At 43.6% G+C, this 17442-nt stretch overlaps 1 protein-coding gene across 1 annotated transcript; it reads left to right on the forward strand.

The window, feature by feature from the left end:
- Positions 1–239: 239 nt before the first annotated feature.
- LOC109866543 (clusterin) lies at positions 240–17406 on the forward strand. Its single transcript, XM_020455258.2, has 9 exons — positions 240–447; positions 4300–4430; positions 4546–4694; positions 4851–5021; positions 5219–5666; positions 5759–5890; positions 16425–16651; positions 16737–16912; positions 17050–17406. The coding sequence occupies exons 2-9, from the start codon at positions 4343–4345 to the stop codon at positions 17060–17062; spliced, it is 1404 nt and encodes a 467-aa protein (XP_020310847.1). The 5' UTR covers positions 240–447; positions 4300–4342; the 3' UTR covers positions 17063–17406.
- The last annotated feature ends 36 nt before the right edge of the window (positions 17407–17442 follow it).

Genomic DNA, 17442 nt, shown 5'->3' on the forward strand with positions numbered 1-17442 from the left:
TAGGCTGATAACATTATAATTTGAATTTGACTCCTTGTGGATGATCCATGTGTGTGTGCGTGTGTGTGTGTAATGATGCGCAGATGCACTGAGTCATGGGGATGTATATATAATATAAGGATCAATCATCTTGAAAGCCCCCTCCTCCATGTGCCCAGACCATGTTCACTGACCCACAAAGATGACACAATCCTCCCTCTATTGACATTGTCTCCCAGGAGCCAGAGAGTAGCCAGAAGGAGCTTAGTGACACACGGTGCAACAGTGCCCACTCCTGGCTGCTCCACATTTCTGAGCTGTGACTGGGAATTACACAACTTCTGGAAAAGTCCAAAGCCACAGGGCGTGAATCAGTGTCAACATCACTGCTAGGTCCTGTATAAATACCTAGCGGAAGACAGCCTCACTGCACTTCATCCGCTCTGAAGAGGCAAGATCAACAGGGAGGTGAGTGATCCTCTTCTGCCTGGCAGTCCCGGCTGGCTGGGAGGAAAACGCATATTGTGTGTCTTCAGGGTATCAGCCCTGTGCACAGCTGCCTTCTGCGGTGCTAGACAAAACTGCAGTAGGAGTATCCTTGAAATGCTTGATTTGTCTTTAGAATTGTACCTGGGGCTGATGCTACTATTTTTTGCCATGTGGTTTATTATGATAAATATTGTTTCTATTTGATTCTGCAGAAATTCTGCACAGTGATGTTACTGCTATTCCTCATTCTTACTCATGGGTGACCTCTGTTCAAAACTGCCGCTGCCTCTGCCTGTGAATGACCCAGATATGTACTGCGTATATCGCAACATTTTAAGGCTGCAAGCTTTATCCAATGCATTTGCTATAAAGACTCCACAATTGGATAATTAAATTCAACACCCTCAAAAGCACAAAGTCTCTCTGAGTTAGAGTGCTGTTATTGCGTTGATATTGTAGCTGCACAGGGCATGTTTGCGTGAGATGGACAAGCAGAGAGCAATTAAGTCTGGACGCTGCAGTTCTCAAGCCCCATTTTTTTCCCCTTGTAGGAGTATACTAGAATGTGCAAATCCCTTTTAATACAGAGCTCAGTCCATCTGCTGGATTGAGCAGAATTGTGGGTTCTACTTCTGGGTTCTATTAATGGTGTTCTACTTTTTCCTGCAAGTCATACAAGTGCTATTGGACCTTATTTATGAGTAGGACATTGTTTGAAACTTATTTTTCTCCCTTGATTATTTTCCCTTGTATCCACCCAGACCTGTAAAATATGTAAGGCTAGTCCTGTGTCTGAAAATGTCAACATTATGACTGTATCTTGCCATTTCCCTTAATGGCAAGATATTTCCTCCAATGGTGACATTTCAACTGAATATCTGGCACCACAATTGGAAGGATGTGCAATGTTTTCCAAATCTAAACATTGGGCTTTATTTTTTTTCCAACAATTCAGTGTTTTCTGGGAAGTTGTACAGTGAGCGTGTTCAATACACAAGGGATTATAGGGCTGCCTGGAATAATCACAGAGATTAGTGGAGAAGAATTTGTGTTTGTTTCGGCTCCATTCCAACAGGGAGATCTATCAGATAAACGCCCACTAGGGCTGGATTCAATCTCTAGCGCCGAAGATCAGCGTTGTAGCGTGATTACATTTTATAGGCAATGTTTCTGTGTTTGAGGAGACTGCATTCACAGTAAACACTGCATATGTCGACTCGATCGAAAATGACCTTTACATTTCAACCGCGCTACAACGCTGCTCTTCGGTGCTAAGGGTTGAATCCAGCCCCTAATCTCTGCATTGTATCTGTGTCACAGGGTTTATCTTGAGCCTAATGTCAATACTTTTATCAAATTAAAAAAGTATACAATAGGATAAATGTCTATGCTGCAATGCAGTATAAACACACTTTATCGTTTGGAACAAATCAGCAAATGTCAGCATTAAAGAAAAAGGTTTCAAATGATGCTGTGTCACAGTATTGTCATCGTTATATGGGCAACATTACCCTCTAGTGGGTAATATCAACATCACAACAACACCAAGGTCAGACGTGGACTATACAGGTATTCCCAAACTGGGGTAATACAGGTATTCCCAAACTGGGGTAATACAGGTATTCCCAAACTGGGGTAATACAGGTATTCCCAAACTGGGGTAATACAGGTATTCCCAAACTGGGGTAATACAGGTATTCCCAAACTGGGGTAATACAGGTATTCTCAAACTGGGGTAATACAGGTATTCCCAAACTGGGGTAATACAGGTATTCTCAAACTGGGGTAATACAGGTATTCCCAAACTGGGGTAATACAGGTATTCCCAAACTGGGGTAATACATGTATTCTCAAACGCGCAATTACGTCGGCGGTACGCCAAATAAAAATGTGATTCACATCTATTTTTCACATTTTGAAACAGTCCATTTATACGGGGCTACACATTTGGGTGTTTTTTCTCGCCTGAGTAGCCTCGTTTCACTTCCAAAAATAAAATGAAACCATCTAGTGTTCAGCGAAATAACAACACAATGTCAAATACAGGTAGCCTAGTCAAATAATTAACATCCAATCACATTAACCGTTACTCTCTCACTAACGGGCCCGTATGTATCCAAACTTAGCTGCTGCTCATTCAGTTTGCTTGAAAAAGGATAAATGGTTAAAGGAAAGTAAGGCCCGTATCCATAGAGAGACATACAGCTCTACTGGTAGTACTGCTACTGCCATCAGTACTCCACCTGCACCTGTCGACGACACAAGTTGATCTGCTTCCACAAGCACATCCATAGAGACACATACAGCTCTACTGGTAGTACTGCTACTGCCATCAGTACTCCACCTGCACCTGTCGACGACACAAGTTATTCTGCTTCCACAAGCACATCCAATGCTTAGCATCAGTATTTCTACGTGTTGTTGCTAGCCCAGCTAGCATGGACACTGACAGCTGTGAATCTGATGCAGCTACTGCCCCCTTACCCCGGAAAGCACCGAACAACAGACAGGGACGTTGGACCATCGAAGAGCAAATATGATGAGAACTACATTGATTTGGGGATATTGGGAGTAGTGCCAAAAGTACTATCTCACAACTCGATGAAACCTTCACTCTTGCGCAGACATTTAGAAACAAAACATGCCAATTTGAAAAATAAGCCATGGGAGTTTTTTGAGCAAGAATTAAGATGACTTTCAAATAGTAAGACATGTATAAAAGCAACAGATACCATTAACAAGGAGCTAGAAGTCATATATGGTGAGCTACCGAGTGGCTAGGACAGGTAAGCCCCATACTATTGTGGAGGACTTCATTCTCCCTGCTGCCGCGGATATGGCTGGGACAATGCTGGGGGGAAAGGCCAAAAGAATTATACAGACAATGTCTTCATCAAACAAAACTGTTTCACGACGCATCAGGGACACGGCAGGAGATGTTTTGAAACAATTACTGCTTTGCATACAAGCCTGTGAATTCTATGCGTTACAGCTGGATGAGTCAACAGACATGGCGACCTGGCACAGCTCCTGTTATATGTCTGTTACGTTTATGGGGGGTCAATTAAGGAAGACATCCTCTTCTGCAAACCACTGGTAACCAGGACAACAGGAGAGGATATTTTTAAAGTACTGGACAGCTTTGTGACATCAAATGGACTTTGGTGGTCAAGATGTGTTGGTATCTGTACTGATGGAGCAAAAGCCATGACAGGGAGACATAGTGGAGTGGTAACGATGTGCAAGCAGTTGCTCCCGACGACACTTGGGTACACTGCAGCTTCCACTGAGAGGCTCTTGGGTACACTGCAGAATCCACTTAGAGGCTCTTGCTGCCAAGGGAATGCCTGACAGCTTGAAAGGCGTTTTGGACACTACAGTGAAAATGGCTGACTTTGTTAAAGCAAGGCCCCTGTACTCTCGTGTATTTTCTGCACTATGCAATGATATGGGCAGCTTGTAACGCTTTTACAACATACAGAAGTGGGTTGGTTATCAAGGGGCAAAGTATTGACACATTGTTTTTTTTAAATTGAGAGACGAGCTTAAAGTTTTCTTTACTGACCATAATTGACACTCATTCTTATGTTTAATAAATGTATCGTATAGTGTGTGTGTGGCAGGCTTACAATGTTGGCAACAACAAAAAACATTTGAGAGTGCGCTGACCTTGGTGCTAGAGAGTGTGCGCAGCTGAAGGTTGAATGTTTGAAAGGGTATGGGACTATAAAAAGTTTGGGGACAACTGGACTATGAGGTCACTTTGCAGTGCTTTTCATAAGAGGCATTATGATTACAACCGAAATACCCTAAGCCCCCTCTGTTTTTCAGGTGTGTACTGCATCAGTCGCTTGGTATCTAAGAAACAGTAAAGATGAGAGTCTTTGGGTCACTAGTGGGCCTTGCTTTGCTTCTGGTATCTACTGAGTGTCTGCTGCCTCCATCAAAGGAGGATCTAAGCCGTAAGCCATCATATAACTAAATATCTTCAAATTGTTCAGAATAACCGTATACTGTATAATGCAGGATATTTTTAAGTCGCTGGGGAGATTTATTTTGAGCGATTGTTCTCTGCAGAGATTTCTCTCCTGGGGGTGAAGTACCTGGACAAGCAGATAGAGAATGCCATCAGTGGGGTGAAGGAGATGAAGACAGTAATGGAGAGGTCTGGAGATGATCACAATAAGTTCTTGAGTGCCCTGGAGAAAACTAAACAGCAAAAAGAGGTACAGTGCATTTGAGCAACGCACAGTACCATGAGCTTTCATCACTGTTTTGGACAAAAATAAGTTAAAGATCACACTACATTTCGTGTTCAATTCATCAGCATTAGTCACCTCGTTATTTAGACCACTGACTCAGTTGCTGTGCTTGTTTCCCAGGATGCTCTGAAGGCAGCTCAGGAGATGGAGACTAAACTGAGTGAGGAGCAGGAGGTGTGTAACGGCACCATGCAGTCTTTGTGGGAGGAGTGCAAGCCCTGTCTGAAGAACACCTGCATCAAATACTACTCCAGGACCTGCAGCAGTGGCGCCGGACTGATCGGCAGACAGGTATCGCCTCAACTACACAGAACTATCATCAATCAATCTCCACATTGGTTTGCAATTGTAGTTCAAATATGTTGTGTAAGCTAGACTTACACAGAGACATGCACAACCACTGATCAATGTGTTTAAGCTATTATACAATCCTTCCAAATAAAATAGGTCACTGTTGTACTAGCTGCTTTCTCCTGTTTCCCTCTCAGCTGGAGGAGGTTCTGAACAGGACCTCTCCATTCTCCATCTGGATCAACGGGGAGAACATGGATGTTCTGGAGAGGGAGGACCAGGAGCAGAGCCAGAGGTTCCAGAACCTGGAGGAGCGCTACTCCGACGTGGCCGATGGGGTGGACAGTATCTTCATGGACAGCTTGAGGGTGTTTGACCACATGCGCTCCCTCAACCCTCCCATGTTCTCCAGCCCCTTCCACATGCCCAGTATATGGGGTCATAGTGAGAGGGCCAATGAGAGAGCAGAGATGGCAGAGACGGGCGAGGTGCACTCCCGTATGGTGAGGTCCGCTTTGCAGGATCCAGACTTCCATGGGTTCCACAACATGTTCGCTCCTATGATGGACATGGCCCGGAATATCTTCGGCTCCATGGGGCCTGTCATGGACGCAGACGCTAACTTTGACATCAACCCCTCAGAGGGTATACCTCAGTCCTAATTAAACAACTGTTATTATACAATAACATGGTGTTAATGTTCACATAAATGATATTGGGCTTCTTTTTTTCCACAGAGGGGAGTGTGAATGAGGATGTTGTTGTGACAAAGCCTTCCGGTATGACCTGCAGAGAGATACGTCGCAATTCTGCTGGCTGCATTAAACTGCGAGGAGAGTGTGAAAAATGCGTAGCGATCCAGGATATTGGTAAAGCCCATCAGATTTTCTTTCTCTTTCTTACCACAAAGTCATGCCTTGGCTGAGTCAGGTATTTTTTAAATTGTTTTATTTAAGCTTTATTTAGCTAGGCAAGTCAGTTATGAACCAATTCTTATTTACAATGACGACCTAACAAAAGGCAAAAGGCCTCCTGCGAGGACTGGGATGGGATTAAAAAGAAAAATATAGGACAAAAAAACACATCACGACAGTAGAGACACCACAACACTACATAAAGAGAGACCGAAGACAACAACATAGCATGGCAGAAACACATGACAACACAGCATGGTAGCAGCACAAAACATGTGTTGTGACGTATTGATTTATGTGACGACTGCTGTTCACCTATTTATTAACTGTTTATAATTACGTCTTTCAATTAATCAGGTAATCATTAACTCAGTAACCTGGGGCACCATGGGAAAAGTTTGTTTTTTATTGAGTTTCCGTTTTCCCTCATTAATTATCAGAATATAGAATAGAATATAGATTTTACAGCAGTCGCTAATTAATTAATTTCCTCTACAGTCTCATCCTGAACGTCGCATAATTCGTGAATCTGCACAAACCCGAGTCTCACTAAATAATTCTGTACCACACCAATTGAGTTTATCATTTATTTACTAACATGCTAAATGATAACATAAGATACACATACACAAACAAACAGTCTAGGCTATTGATTAAAACTTAGTACAATGAAAAATGTTCCAGTTTCACCTGTTACACAAAATGGGGATTTAGAAAGAGAGAGAAAGAGAGAGTGCACGAGAGAAAAGCACACTTGAATACATTTGTAAACTATGCTTAGTTTAGCCCTTACACATTGCCCCGAACTGCTGCTCTTATGGGTTAGAATATAATGATGTAATTACTTGTCGAATGTCTCTTCTCTGATGGTGGCACTTCTTTCGTTACCGGGTGTAAGTCTTTGATTGTCCACACGATGTCAGTGTCCTTTCTCTTAGTAGTCTGTTTTCTTGCCCTCGTTATGAAAAGGGGTCTTCTCCGGACGACTAATTAGCCGTGTACAGTCGTGGCCAAAAGTTTTGAGAATGACACAAATATTAATTTTCACAAAGTCTGCTGCCTCAGTTTGTATGATGGCAATTTGCACATACTCCAGAATGGTATGAAGAGTGATCAGATGAATTGCAATTAATGGCAAAATCCCTATTTGCCATGCAAATGAACTGAATCCCCCAAAAACATTTCCACTGCATTTCAGCCCTGCCACAAAAGGACCAGCTGACATCATGTCAGTGATTCTCTCGTTAACGCAGGTGTGAGTGTTGACGAGGACAAGGCTGGAGATCACTCTGTCATTCTGATTTAGTTCAAATAACAGACTGGAAGCTTCAAAAGGAGGGTGGTGCTTGGAATCATTGTTCTTCCTCTGTCAACCATGGTTACCTGCAAGGAAACACGTGCCGTCAGCATTGCTTTGCACAAAAAGGGCTTCACAGGCAAGGATATTGCTGCCAGTAAGATTGCACTTAAATCAACCATTTATCAGATCATCAAGAACTTCAAGGAGAGCGGTTCAATTGTTGTGAAGAAGGCTTCAGGGTGCCCAAGCAAGTCCAGCAAGCGCCAGGACCGTCTCCTAAAGTTGATTCAGCTGCGGGATCGGGGCACCACCAGTACAGAGCTTGCTCAGGAATGTCAGTAGGCAGGTGTGAGTGCATCTGCACGCACAGTTAGGCGAAGACTTTTGGAGGATGGCTTGGTGTCAAGAAGGGCAGCAAAGAAGCCACTTCTCTCCAGGAAAAACATCAGGGACAGACTAATATTCTGCAAAAGGTACAGGGATTGGACTGTTGAGGACTGGGGTAAAGTCATTTTCTCTGATGAATCCCCTTTCCGATTGTTTGGGGCATCCGGAAAAAAGCTTGTCCGGAGAAGACAAGGTGAGCGCTACCTTCAGTCCTGTGTCATGCCAACAGTAAAGCATCCTGAGAACATTCATGTGTGGGGTTGCTTCTCAGCCAAGGGAGTGGGCTCACTCACAATTTTGCCCAAGAACAGCCATGAATAAAGAATGATACCAACACATCATTCTAGAGCAACTTCTCCCAACCATCCAGGAACAGTTTGGTGACGAACAATGCCTTTTCCAATATGATGGAGCACCTTTCCATAAGGCAGAAGGGATAACTAAGTGGCTCGGGGAACAAAACATCAATATGGGTCCATGGCCAGGAAACTCCCCAGACCTTAATCCCATCGAGAACTTGTGGTCAATCCTCAAGAGGCGGGTGGACAAACAAAAACCCACAAATTCTGACAAACTCCAAGCATTGATTATGCGAGAATGGGCTGCCATCAGTCAGGATGTGGCCCAGAAGTTAATTGACAGCATGCCAGGGTGGATTGCAGAGGTCTTGAAAAAGAAGGGTCAACACTGCAAATATTGACTCTTTGCATCAACGTCATGTAATTGTCAATAAAAGTCTTTGACACTTATGAAATGCCTGTAATTGTACTTCACTGTTCCATAGTAACATATGACAAAAATATCTAAAGACACTGAAGCAGCAAACTTTGTGAAAATGAATATTTTTGTCATTCTCAAAACTTTTGGCCACGACTATAGACGGTTCCAGTTTGGGAATGAAAGCAGTGTAGACACATGATTCCTTGGATAGAATGGTCCGTAGCATAAATTGTTAAGAGGTTCTTTTGTCTTCCTCAACCTCATGTTGCGTTTTGGGATTGCGACTACTCAGACCGTAGACAACTAGTTTCACAGTTCACTTTTCCAAAACATTCTTTTTGATCTGGACATTTTCCACACAACATACAATATGTATACATCATGTGCATATTATGGAAACTCTTGTCGTCATTTAACCCTTAATAAACATCACAAAAACTACATTCATTTTCATATTCCATCTATCGTTATTACCACCATTTTTGCTGATGAAATATATTTACCTAAGTCCATTTATTGCATGTATCGTTCTGAGTTAGATTCTCCATAGGGCCCACTCACACATTCCAAACCTCCACACCGAGTTGACAAAGGATTTTGTCTGCTGCCTTAAGATTTACAATGGGCATGAGGTGTCATAAAACCCCTCATCTCCCCCCTGTGGTGGGTGTGAGAGATATATCTGTAGGACTGTGGTCCATGGTAACCTGACCCGAACAGGACCAGTCATGACACATGGTACAAACATTATTGGGCACAGACAATAGCACAAAGGCAAGAAGGTAGAGACAACAATACACATGTGAAGCATCCACAACTGTCAGTAAGAGTGTCCATGATTGAGTCTTTGAATGAAGAGATAAAGAGAGAAAACTGTCCAGTTTGATTGTTTTTTTGCAGCTCGTTCCAGTTGCGAACTGAAAAGAGGAGCGACCCAGGGATGTGTGTGGTTTGGGGACGTTCAACAGAATGTGACTGGCAGAACAGGTGTTGTATGTGGAGGATGAGGGCTGCAGTAGGTATCTCATATAGGGGGGAATGAGGCCTATAAATAAGCATCAACCAGTGGGTCTTGCTATGGGTATACAGAGATCACCAGTTTACGGAGGAGTATAATGTGCAGTGATGTGTCCTATAAGAAGCATTGGTGGCAAATCTGATGGCCGAATGGTAAAAGACATCTAGCCGCTCGAGAGCACCCTTACCTGCCAATCTATAAATTACGTCTTCGTAATCTAGCATGGGTAGGATGGTAATCTGAATCAGGGTTAGTTTGGCAGCTGGAGTGAAAGAGGAATGATTACGATAGAGGAAATCAAGTCTAGATTTAACCTTATAGCCTACAGCTTTGATATTTTCTGAGAGAAGGACAGTGTACCGTCTAGCCATACTCCCAAGTACTTGTATGAGGTGACTAACTCAAGCTCTAAAGCCTCAGAGGTTGTAATCGTACCGTTGGAGAGAGGGGCATTCTTCTTACCAAGCCACATTACCTTTGTTTTGGAGGTGTTCAGAACAAGGTTAAGGGCAGAGAAAGCTTGTTGGACACTAAGAAATCTTTGTTGTAGAGCATTTAACAAAAAATCAGATGAGGGCCCAGCTGAGTATAAAACTGCATATATCATCTGTATCATCTGCATATAAATGGATGAGAGAGCTTACTGCCGAGCTATGTTGTTGATGTAAATTGAAAAGAGTGTGGGGCCTAGGATCGAGTCCTTGGTGACAGGCAGTGGCTGAGACAGCAGATGTTCTGACTTTATTCACTGCACTCTTTGAGAGAGGTAGTTAGCAAACCAGGCCAAAGACCCCTCAGAGACACCAATACTCCTCCCACAAGTATGGAATGGTCTAGCATATCAAAAGCTTTGGACAAGTCAAAATAATAGCAACACAACATTGCTTAGAATCAAGGGCAATGGTGACATAATTTAGGACCTTTAAGGTGGCAGTGACACATCCATATCCTGGGCAGAAACCAGATTGCATATGAGAGAATACTATAGACATCAAGAAAGCCAGTCAGTTGATTATTGATAACTTTTTCCAACACTTCTGAACGCGGAATGAGGGAGAGCTCGGATTTGTTGTTTTTAAAAGTTTGTTGTTTTTAAAGTGTATTAGTAGCTAGCTAACCTTTTTAGTTTGGATTCTGCAACGTAGTTGTTGGGACAGCTAGTCTCTGTCCAGTGATCCTGCCGAACAAGGGCGGGTCTGAGGAGCTATTTGGCATAGCAGCTAGCCTATTCATACGAAATGGCACTGACAGAGAGGGCTGCCATGCTTCTAGCTCTTAGGAAACTTCGCAGTATTTAGTTTAAGTATTATTTCTTACATTATTAGCCCAGAAAATGTTTTGTGTTATTACATACAGCCGGGAAGAACTATTGGATATCAGAGTGGCGGTAAATTTCCAGCATCAGCAGCATTACGACCAGGAATACGACTTTCCGAAGCGGATCCTTTGTTTGCACCCCCCAGGGCAATTGAACTGATTCCAAAGGCCGACCCAAAACACCGCCGGCGGAGGAGAGGTACTCGGAGTGGTCTTCTAGTCCGACTTAGTAGGCATGCATACCATCCACCGCTTTGGAGTATATTACTCGCTAATGTTCAGTCTCTGGATGATAATGTTGATGAGCTTAGGGCGAGGGTTTCTTTCCAGACAGACATCAGGTATTGTAACATACTCTGTTTCAAGGAAACATGGCTCTCTCGGGATATACTGTCTAAGTCGGTCCAGCCAGTTGGGTTCTCAGTTCATCGCACAGACAGGAATAAATATCTCTCCGGGAAGAAGAAGGGCGGGGTCGTATGTTTCATGATTAACGACTCATGGTATGATTGTGATAACATACAGGAACTCAAGTCCTTTTGATCCCCCGACCTAGAATGCCTCACAATGAAATGCAGACCATATTATCTCCTAAGATAATTATTTTTGGTTATTGTCACAGCCCTGTATATCCCCCCTCAAGCCGATACCACGATGGCCCTCAAAGAATTTTACTGGACTTTATGCAAACTGGAAAAAACATATCCTGAGGCTGCATTTATTGTATCTGGGGATTTTAACAAAGCAAATTTGAGAAAAAGGCTGCCAAAGTTCTATCAACACATCGACTGTAGTACTCGCACTGCTAAAACACTCGACCACTGCTACTCCAACTTCCGGGATGACTACAAGGCCCTCCCCCGTCCTCCTTTCGGCAAATCTGACCACGACTCCAGTTTGCTCCCCCCTTCCTATAGGCAGAAATTCAAACAGGAAGTAGCCGTGCTAAGGACTATTCAATGCAGGTCAATCGGAATCCACGCTTCAAGATTGTTTTGATCACGCGGCCTGGGATATGTTCCGGGTAGCTTCAGAGATTAATATTAAAGAATATACTGATACGGTGACTGAGTTTATCAGGAAGTGTATAGGAGATGTTGTACTAACTGTGACTATTAAACTAGAAACCGTGAATAGATGGCAGCATTCGCGCAAAACTGAAGCGCGAACCACCGCATTTAACCATGGCAAGGTGACTAGGAATATGGCAGAATACAAACAATGTAGCTATTCCCTCCACAAGGCAATCAAACAGGCAAAACGTAAGTATAGAGACAAAGTGGAGTCGCAATTCAACAGCTCAGACACGAGAGGTATGTGCAGGGTCTACAGACAATCACGGACTACTAAAGGAAAACTAGCCATGTTGAGGACACTGACGTCTTACTTCTGGCCAAGCTAACCACCTTCTTCGCCCGCTTTGAGGATAACACAGTGCCACTGACACGGCCCGCTACCAAAGACTGTGGGCTCTCCTTCTCCGTGGTAAGACATTTAAGAGTGTTAACCCTTGCAAGGCTGCCGGCCCAGACGGTATCCCTAGCCACGTCATCAGAGCATGTGCAGACCAGCTGGCTGGTGTGTTTACGGACATATTCAATCTCTCCCTATGCCAGTCTGCCATCCCCACATGCTTCAAGATGCCCACCATTGTTCCTGTGCCCAAGAAAGCAAAGGTAACTGAACTACATACATGACTATCACCCCGTAGCACTCACTTCTGTCATCATGAAGGGCTTTGAGACTAGTCAAGAATCATATCATGTCACCCTAGACCCACTTCAATTTGCTTACCACCCCAACAGATCCAGAGACGATGCAATCTCCATCGCACTGCCCTATCCCATCTGTACAAGAGGAATACCTATGCAAGAATGTTGTTCATTGACTATAGCTCAGCATTCAACACCATAGTACCCTCCAAGCACATCATTAAGCTCATGGCCCTGGGTCTGAACCCCGCCCTGTACAACTAGGTCCTGGACTTCCTGATGGGCAACCCCCAGGTGGTGAAGGTAGGAAACAACACCTCCACTTCGCTGATCCTCAACACTGGGGCCCCACAAGGGTGCATGCTCAGCCCCCTCCTGTACTTCCTGTTCACCCATGACTGTGTGCCCAAGCACACCTCCAACTCAATTATCAAGTTTGCAGATGACACAACAGTAGAAGGCTTGATTACCAACAATGACGTGACAGCCTACAGGGAGGAAGTGAGGGCACTGGGAGTGGGATGCCAGGGAATTAAATTCTCATTCAAGGTCAACAAAACCAAGGAGATGAATCGTGGACTTCAGGAAACAGCAGAGGGAGCACCCCTCTATCCACATTGACGGTACCGCAGTGGAGAAGGTCCTCTGCGTACACATCACTGACAAACTGAAAGGGTCTACCCACACAGACTGTGTGGTGAAGAAGGTGCAACAGTGCCTCTTCAACCTCAGTGAGCTGAAGAAATTTAGCTTGGTACCCTCACAAACTTTTACAGATGCACAATTGAGAGCATCCTGTCGGGATGTATCACCGTATGGAACAGTAACTGCACCGCCCGCAACCGCTGGGCTCTCCAGAGGGTGGTACAGTCTGCCCAACACATCATCAGGGGCAAACTACCTGCCCTCCAGGACACCTACAGTACCCGATGTCATAGGAAGGCCAAAAAGATCATCAAGGACAACAACCACCCGAGCCACTGCCTGCTCACACCGCTATCATCCAGAAGGCAAGGTCAGTACAGGTTCATCAAAGCTGGGACTGAGAGACTGAAAACAGAAAACAGCTCAAGGCCATCAGACTTTTAAATAGCCATCACTAGCACATTAGAGTCAGCTGCCTATATACATAGACTTGAAATCACATGCCACTTTAATAATGGAACACCAGTCACTTTAATAATGTTTACATGTTTTGCATTACTCATCTCATATGTACAGTGGAAGTTTGAAGTTTACATACACTTAGGTTGGAGTCATTAAAACTAGTTTTTCAAGCACTCCACACATTTCTTGTTAACAAACTATACCCTTGGCAAGTCAGTTAGGACATCTACCTTGTGCGTGACACAAGTAATTTTTCCAACAATTGTTTACAGACAGATTATTTCTCTTATAACTTAGTGTATCGCAATTCCAGTGGGTCCACTGTGCTTTTAAACAGCTTGGAAAATTCCAGAAAATTATGTCATGACTTTAGAAGCTACTGATAGGCTAATTGACATAATTTGAGTCAATTGGAGGTGTACCTGTGGATGTATTTCAAGGCCTACCTTCAAACTCAGTGCCTCTTTGCTTGACATCATGTGAAAATCAAAAGAAATCAGCCAAGACCTCAGAAAAATAATTGTAGACCTCCACAAGTCTGGTTCATCCTTGGGAGCAATTTCCAAACGCCTGTAGGTACCATGTTCATCTGTACAAATAATAGTACGCAAGTATAAACACCATGAGACCACGCAGCCATCATACTGCTCAGAAAGGAGACGCGTTCCGTCTCCTAGAGATGAATGTACTTTGGTGCGAAAAGTGCAAATCAATCCCAGAACAACAGCAAGGGACCTTGTGAAGATGCTGGAGGAAACAGGTACAGAAGTATCTATATCCACAGTAAAACGAGTCCTGTATCGACATAACCTGAAAAGCCACTCAGCAAGGAAGAAGCCACTGCTCCAAAACCGCCATAAAAAAGCCAGACTATGGTTTGCAACTGCACATGGGGACGAAGATTGTACTTTTTGGAGAAATGTCCTCTGGTGTGATGAAACAAAAATAGAACTGTTTGGCCATAATGACCATTGTTATGTTTGAAAGTAAAAGGGGGAGGCTTGCAAGCCGATAAACACCATCCCAACCGTGAAGCACGGGGCTGGGCAACATCATGTTGTGGGGGTGCTTTGCTGCAGGAGGGACTGGTGCACTTCACAAAATAGATGGCATCATGAGGTTAGAAAATTATGTGGATATATTGAAGCAACGTCTCAAGACATCAGTCAGGAAGTTAAAAGCTTGGTCGCAAATGGGTCTTCCAAATGGACAATTACCCCAAGCATACTTCCAAAGTTGTGGCAAAATGGCTTAAGGACAACAAAGTCAAGGTATTGGATTGGCCATCACAAAGCAATAATCTCAATCCTATCGAAAATTTGTGGGCAGAACTGAAAAAACGAGTGAGCAAGGAGGCCTACAAACCTGACTCACTTACACCAGCTCTGTCAGGAGGAATGGGCCAAAATTCACCCAACTTATTGTGGGAAGCTTGTGGAAGGCTACCTGAAACATTTCACCCAAGTTAAACAATTTAAAGGCAATGCTACCAAATACTTATTTAGGGTATGTAAACTAATGACACACCTGGGAATGTGAAAGAAATAAAAGCTGAAATAAATCACTCTACTATTATTCTGACATTTCACATTCTTACAATAAAGAGGTGATCCTAACTGACCTAAAACAGGGAATTCTTACTCGGATTAAATGTCAGGAATTGTAAAAAACAGAGTTTAAATGTATTTCGCTAAGGTTTATGTAAACTTCCGACTTCAACTGTAGTTAAGCTGCAGCAGGCTCAGAACAGAGCTATAAATACTTTGCATGCCAGTCTCTCTTGGCTAAGAGTTGAGGAGAGACTGACTGCATCACTTCTCTTAATAAGAAACATGAATGTTTTGAAAATCCCAAATTGTTTGCATAGTCAATTAACACACAGCTCTGACACACACACACTTACCCCACCAGAGGTCTTTTCACAGTCCCCAAATCCAGAACAATTTCAAGAAAGCGTACATTATTATATAGCATGGAACTCCATTCCATATCGTATTGCTCAAATTAACAGCAAACCTGGTTTTAAAAATCAGATAAAGCAACACCTCACGGCACAACGCCTTTCCCCTATTTGATCTAGATAGGCACACAAACTATCTGTGTAGTTCTGTCCTTTCGCTGTTCTGTCTATTCATGTTCTATATTATGTCATGTTTCATGTTTTGTGTGGACCCCAGGAAGAGTAGCTGCTGCTTTTGCAACAGCTAATGAGGATCCTAATAAAATACCAAAAATACTTTTGATAAACAGGGAAAAATAGAAATTGGCCTATAACAGTTAGGATCAGCTTGATCTCCGCCTTTAAATAAAGGACGCACCGTGGCTACCTTCCAAGCAACGGGAACCACCCCAAAGAGGAGAGACAGGTTAAAAAGGTCAGAGATAAGCTTGGTGATGATAGAGGCTGGAACCTTAAAGCAGAAAGGATTTAAACCATCTGACTCAGATGTTTTTTGGGGGTCAAGTATAAGGAGCTCCTTTAGCACCTTAGACTCAGCGACAGCCTGCAAGGAGACACTTTGTAGGGGGGCAGGGTAAAAAGAGGAGCATCGGGGCTAGTTGCATTAGAAGTGGTGGGAGATGAGGAAATGTTGTACAGGCAATGAGGGATGGCCGAGTCAAATAGGAATCCTGACTTAATGTAGTGGTGATTAAAGAGCTCAGCCATGTGCTCCTTGTCAGTAACAACCAATTCAACACGGGCAGCTGTGAGTAGGGTTTATTCTTCAGTTCTTCAACAGTTTTCCAGAACTTCTTGGGATTAGACCCAGAGAGAACTGCTCCTTAAGCTAACTTTGGCCTTCCGAATAGGTCAAACAAGTTGCTAGTACATCACACCAAAAGTTGCTGATATGGAGCTAAAGGGACACCAGTGACTCTGTTGACTATAGAGTTGTGTATTACATGAAATGTGGTTCTCTCCTCCAGACTGCTCAGGGAAGAAGCCTCTGGCTGGTCCTCTGAAGAAGGACCTAGAGCAGGCCCTGGCCATGGCAGAGAAGTTCACTCAGGAGTACAGCAAGCAGCTGAGGAAGTTTGAGGAGCAGATGTCCAACACTTCCAGCCTGCTAGACCTTTTCAGCAAGCAGTTTGGCTGGGTGTCTGCCCTGGCCAACAACACCAACAACAAGGATGAAATCTTCAAGATCGAAACGGTGAGACTCCATAGGCTGCAATGCGTTGTATCCTATTTCTTTTTAACATGGTCTTATGAAGACTTACGTCTTGAATTCCTCCAAGGTCATGTCTAAGGACACAGAGGACCCTGAGAAGCCAGGGGACACCAATGTGTCTGTCCAGTTGTTTGACAACCCTGCCATGACATTCAGTGTGCCTGGAGACATCCCCTGGAATGACCCCAAGTTCTCTGAAATGGTGGCACAGCAGGCCCTAGACCTCTACAAACAGACCACTGTGTGAGTGCTTCTGTGTCATTGGACCAATAATAATCTTACTAATCACACCAGGCTTTATAGCAAGTACATTTTAAAGTGAGATAGGAGACAAATGTCCTGAAGTGATTTCGATTTTTTAATTATCTTTTCCTTTCCAGAGTGGTGAAGTAGAAATCGGAGGACACCCCACCGTGCACCACTACACAAAGCAGAATGTTCAGGATGACTTCACACTGTCAACTAGAAAAAGTGAAACCTGTACTCATTGTTGATCATATTTTAAGTAATTGTATATTCCTGTGTAACTAGAGCTCGTCCTGCTGTAAGAACCGAATACATAAACACACCAAGTCCTGTTGTCTTGAGGAGAAAGAATATAGTACTGCTGTTGCCCTAGAGTAAAACCTGGTCACAGCTCTTCACTTCATGTTAATTGCTACTGTTCCTTTTGTAGTTCTGTGCTCTTCTGCACAGCAACGTGCAATATAAATAAATGAGACCTGACAAAAACACCACCACTGTATCTCTGATTATTTACTTTCCTAAGTTCT

This window comes from Oncorhynchus kisutch, linkage group LG21 (assembly GCF_002021735.2).
Source record: "Oncorhynchus kisutch isolate 150728-3 linkage group LG21, Okis_V2, whole genome shotgun sequence".
In the NCBI taxonomy this organism is placed as follows: domain Eukaryota; kingdom Metazoa; phylum Chordata; class Actinopteri; order Salmoniformes; family Salmonidae; genus Oncorhynchus; species Oncorhynchus kisutch.

Bases quoted from the DNA above. Each gene is read 5' to 3' on its own strand.
- LOC109866543 (XM_020455258.2), top strand. From the start codon at position 4,343: ATGAGAGTCTTTGGGTCACTAGTGGGCCTTGCTTTGCTTCTGGTATCT. The intron at 4,695-4,850 runs GTACAGTGCATT...CTTGTTTCCCAG, and splicing joins AAACTAAACAGCAAAAAGAG to GATGCTCTGAAGGCAGCTCA. The intron at 5,022-5,218 runs GTATCGCCTCAA...TTTCCCTCTCAG, and splicing joins CCGGACTGATCGGCAGACAG to CTGGAGGAGGTTCTGAACAG.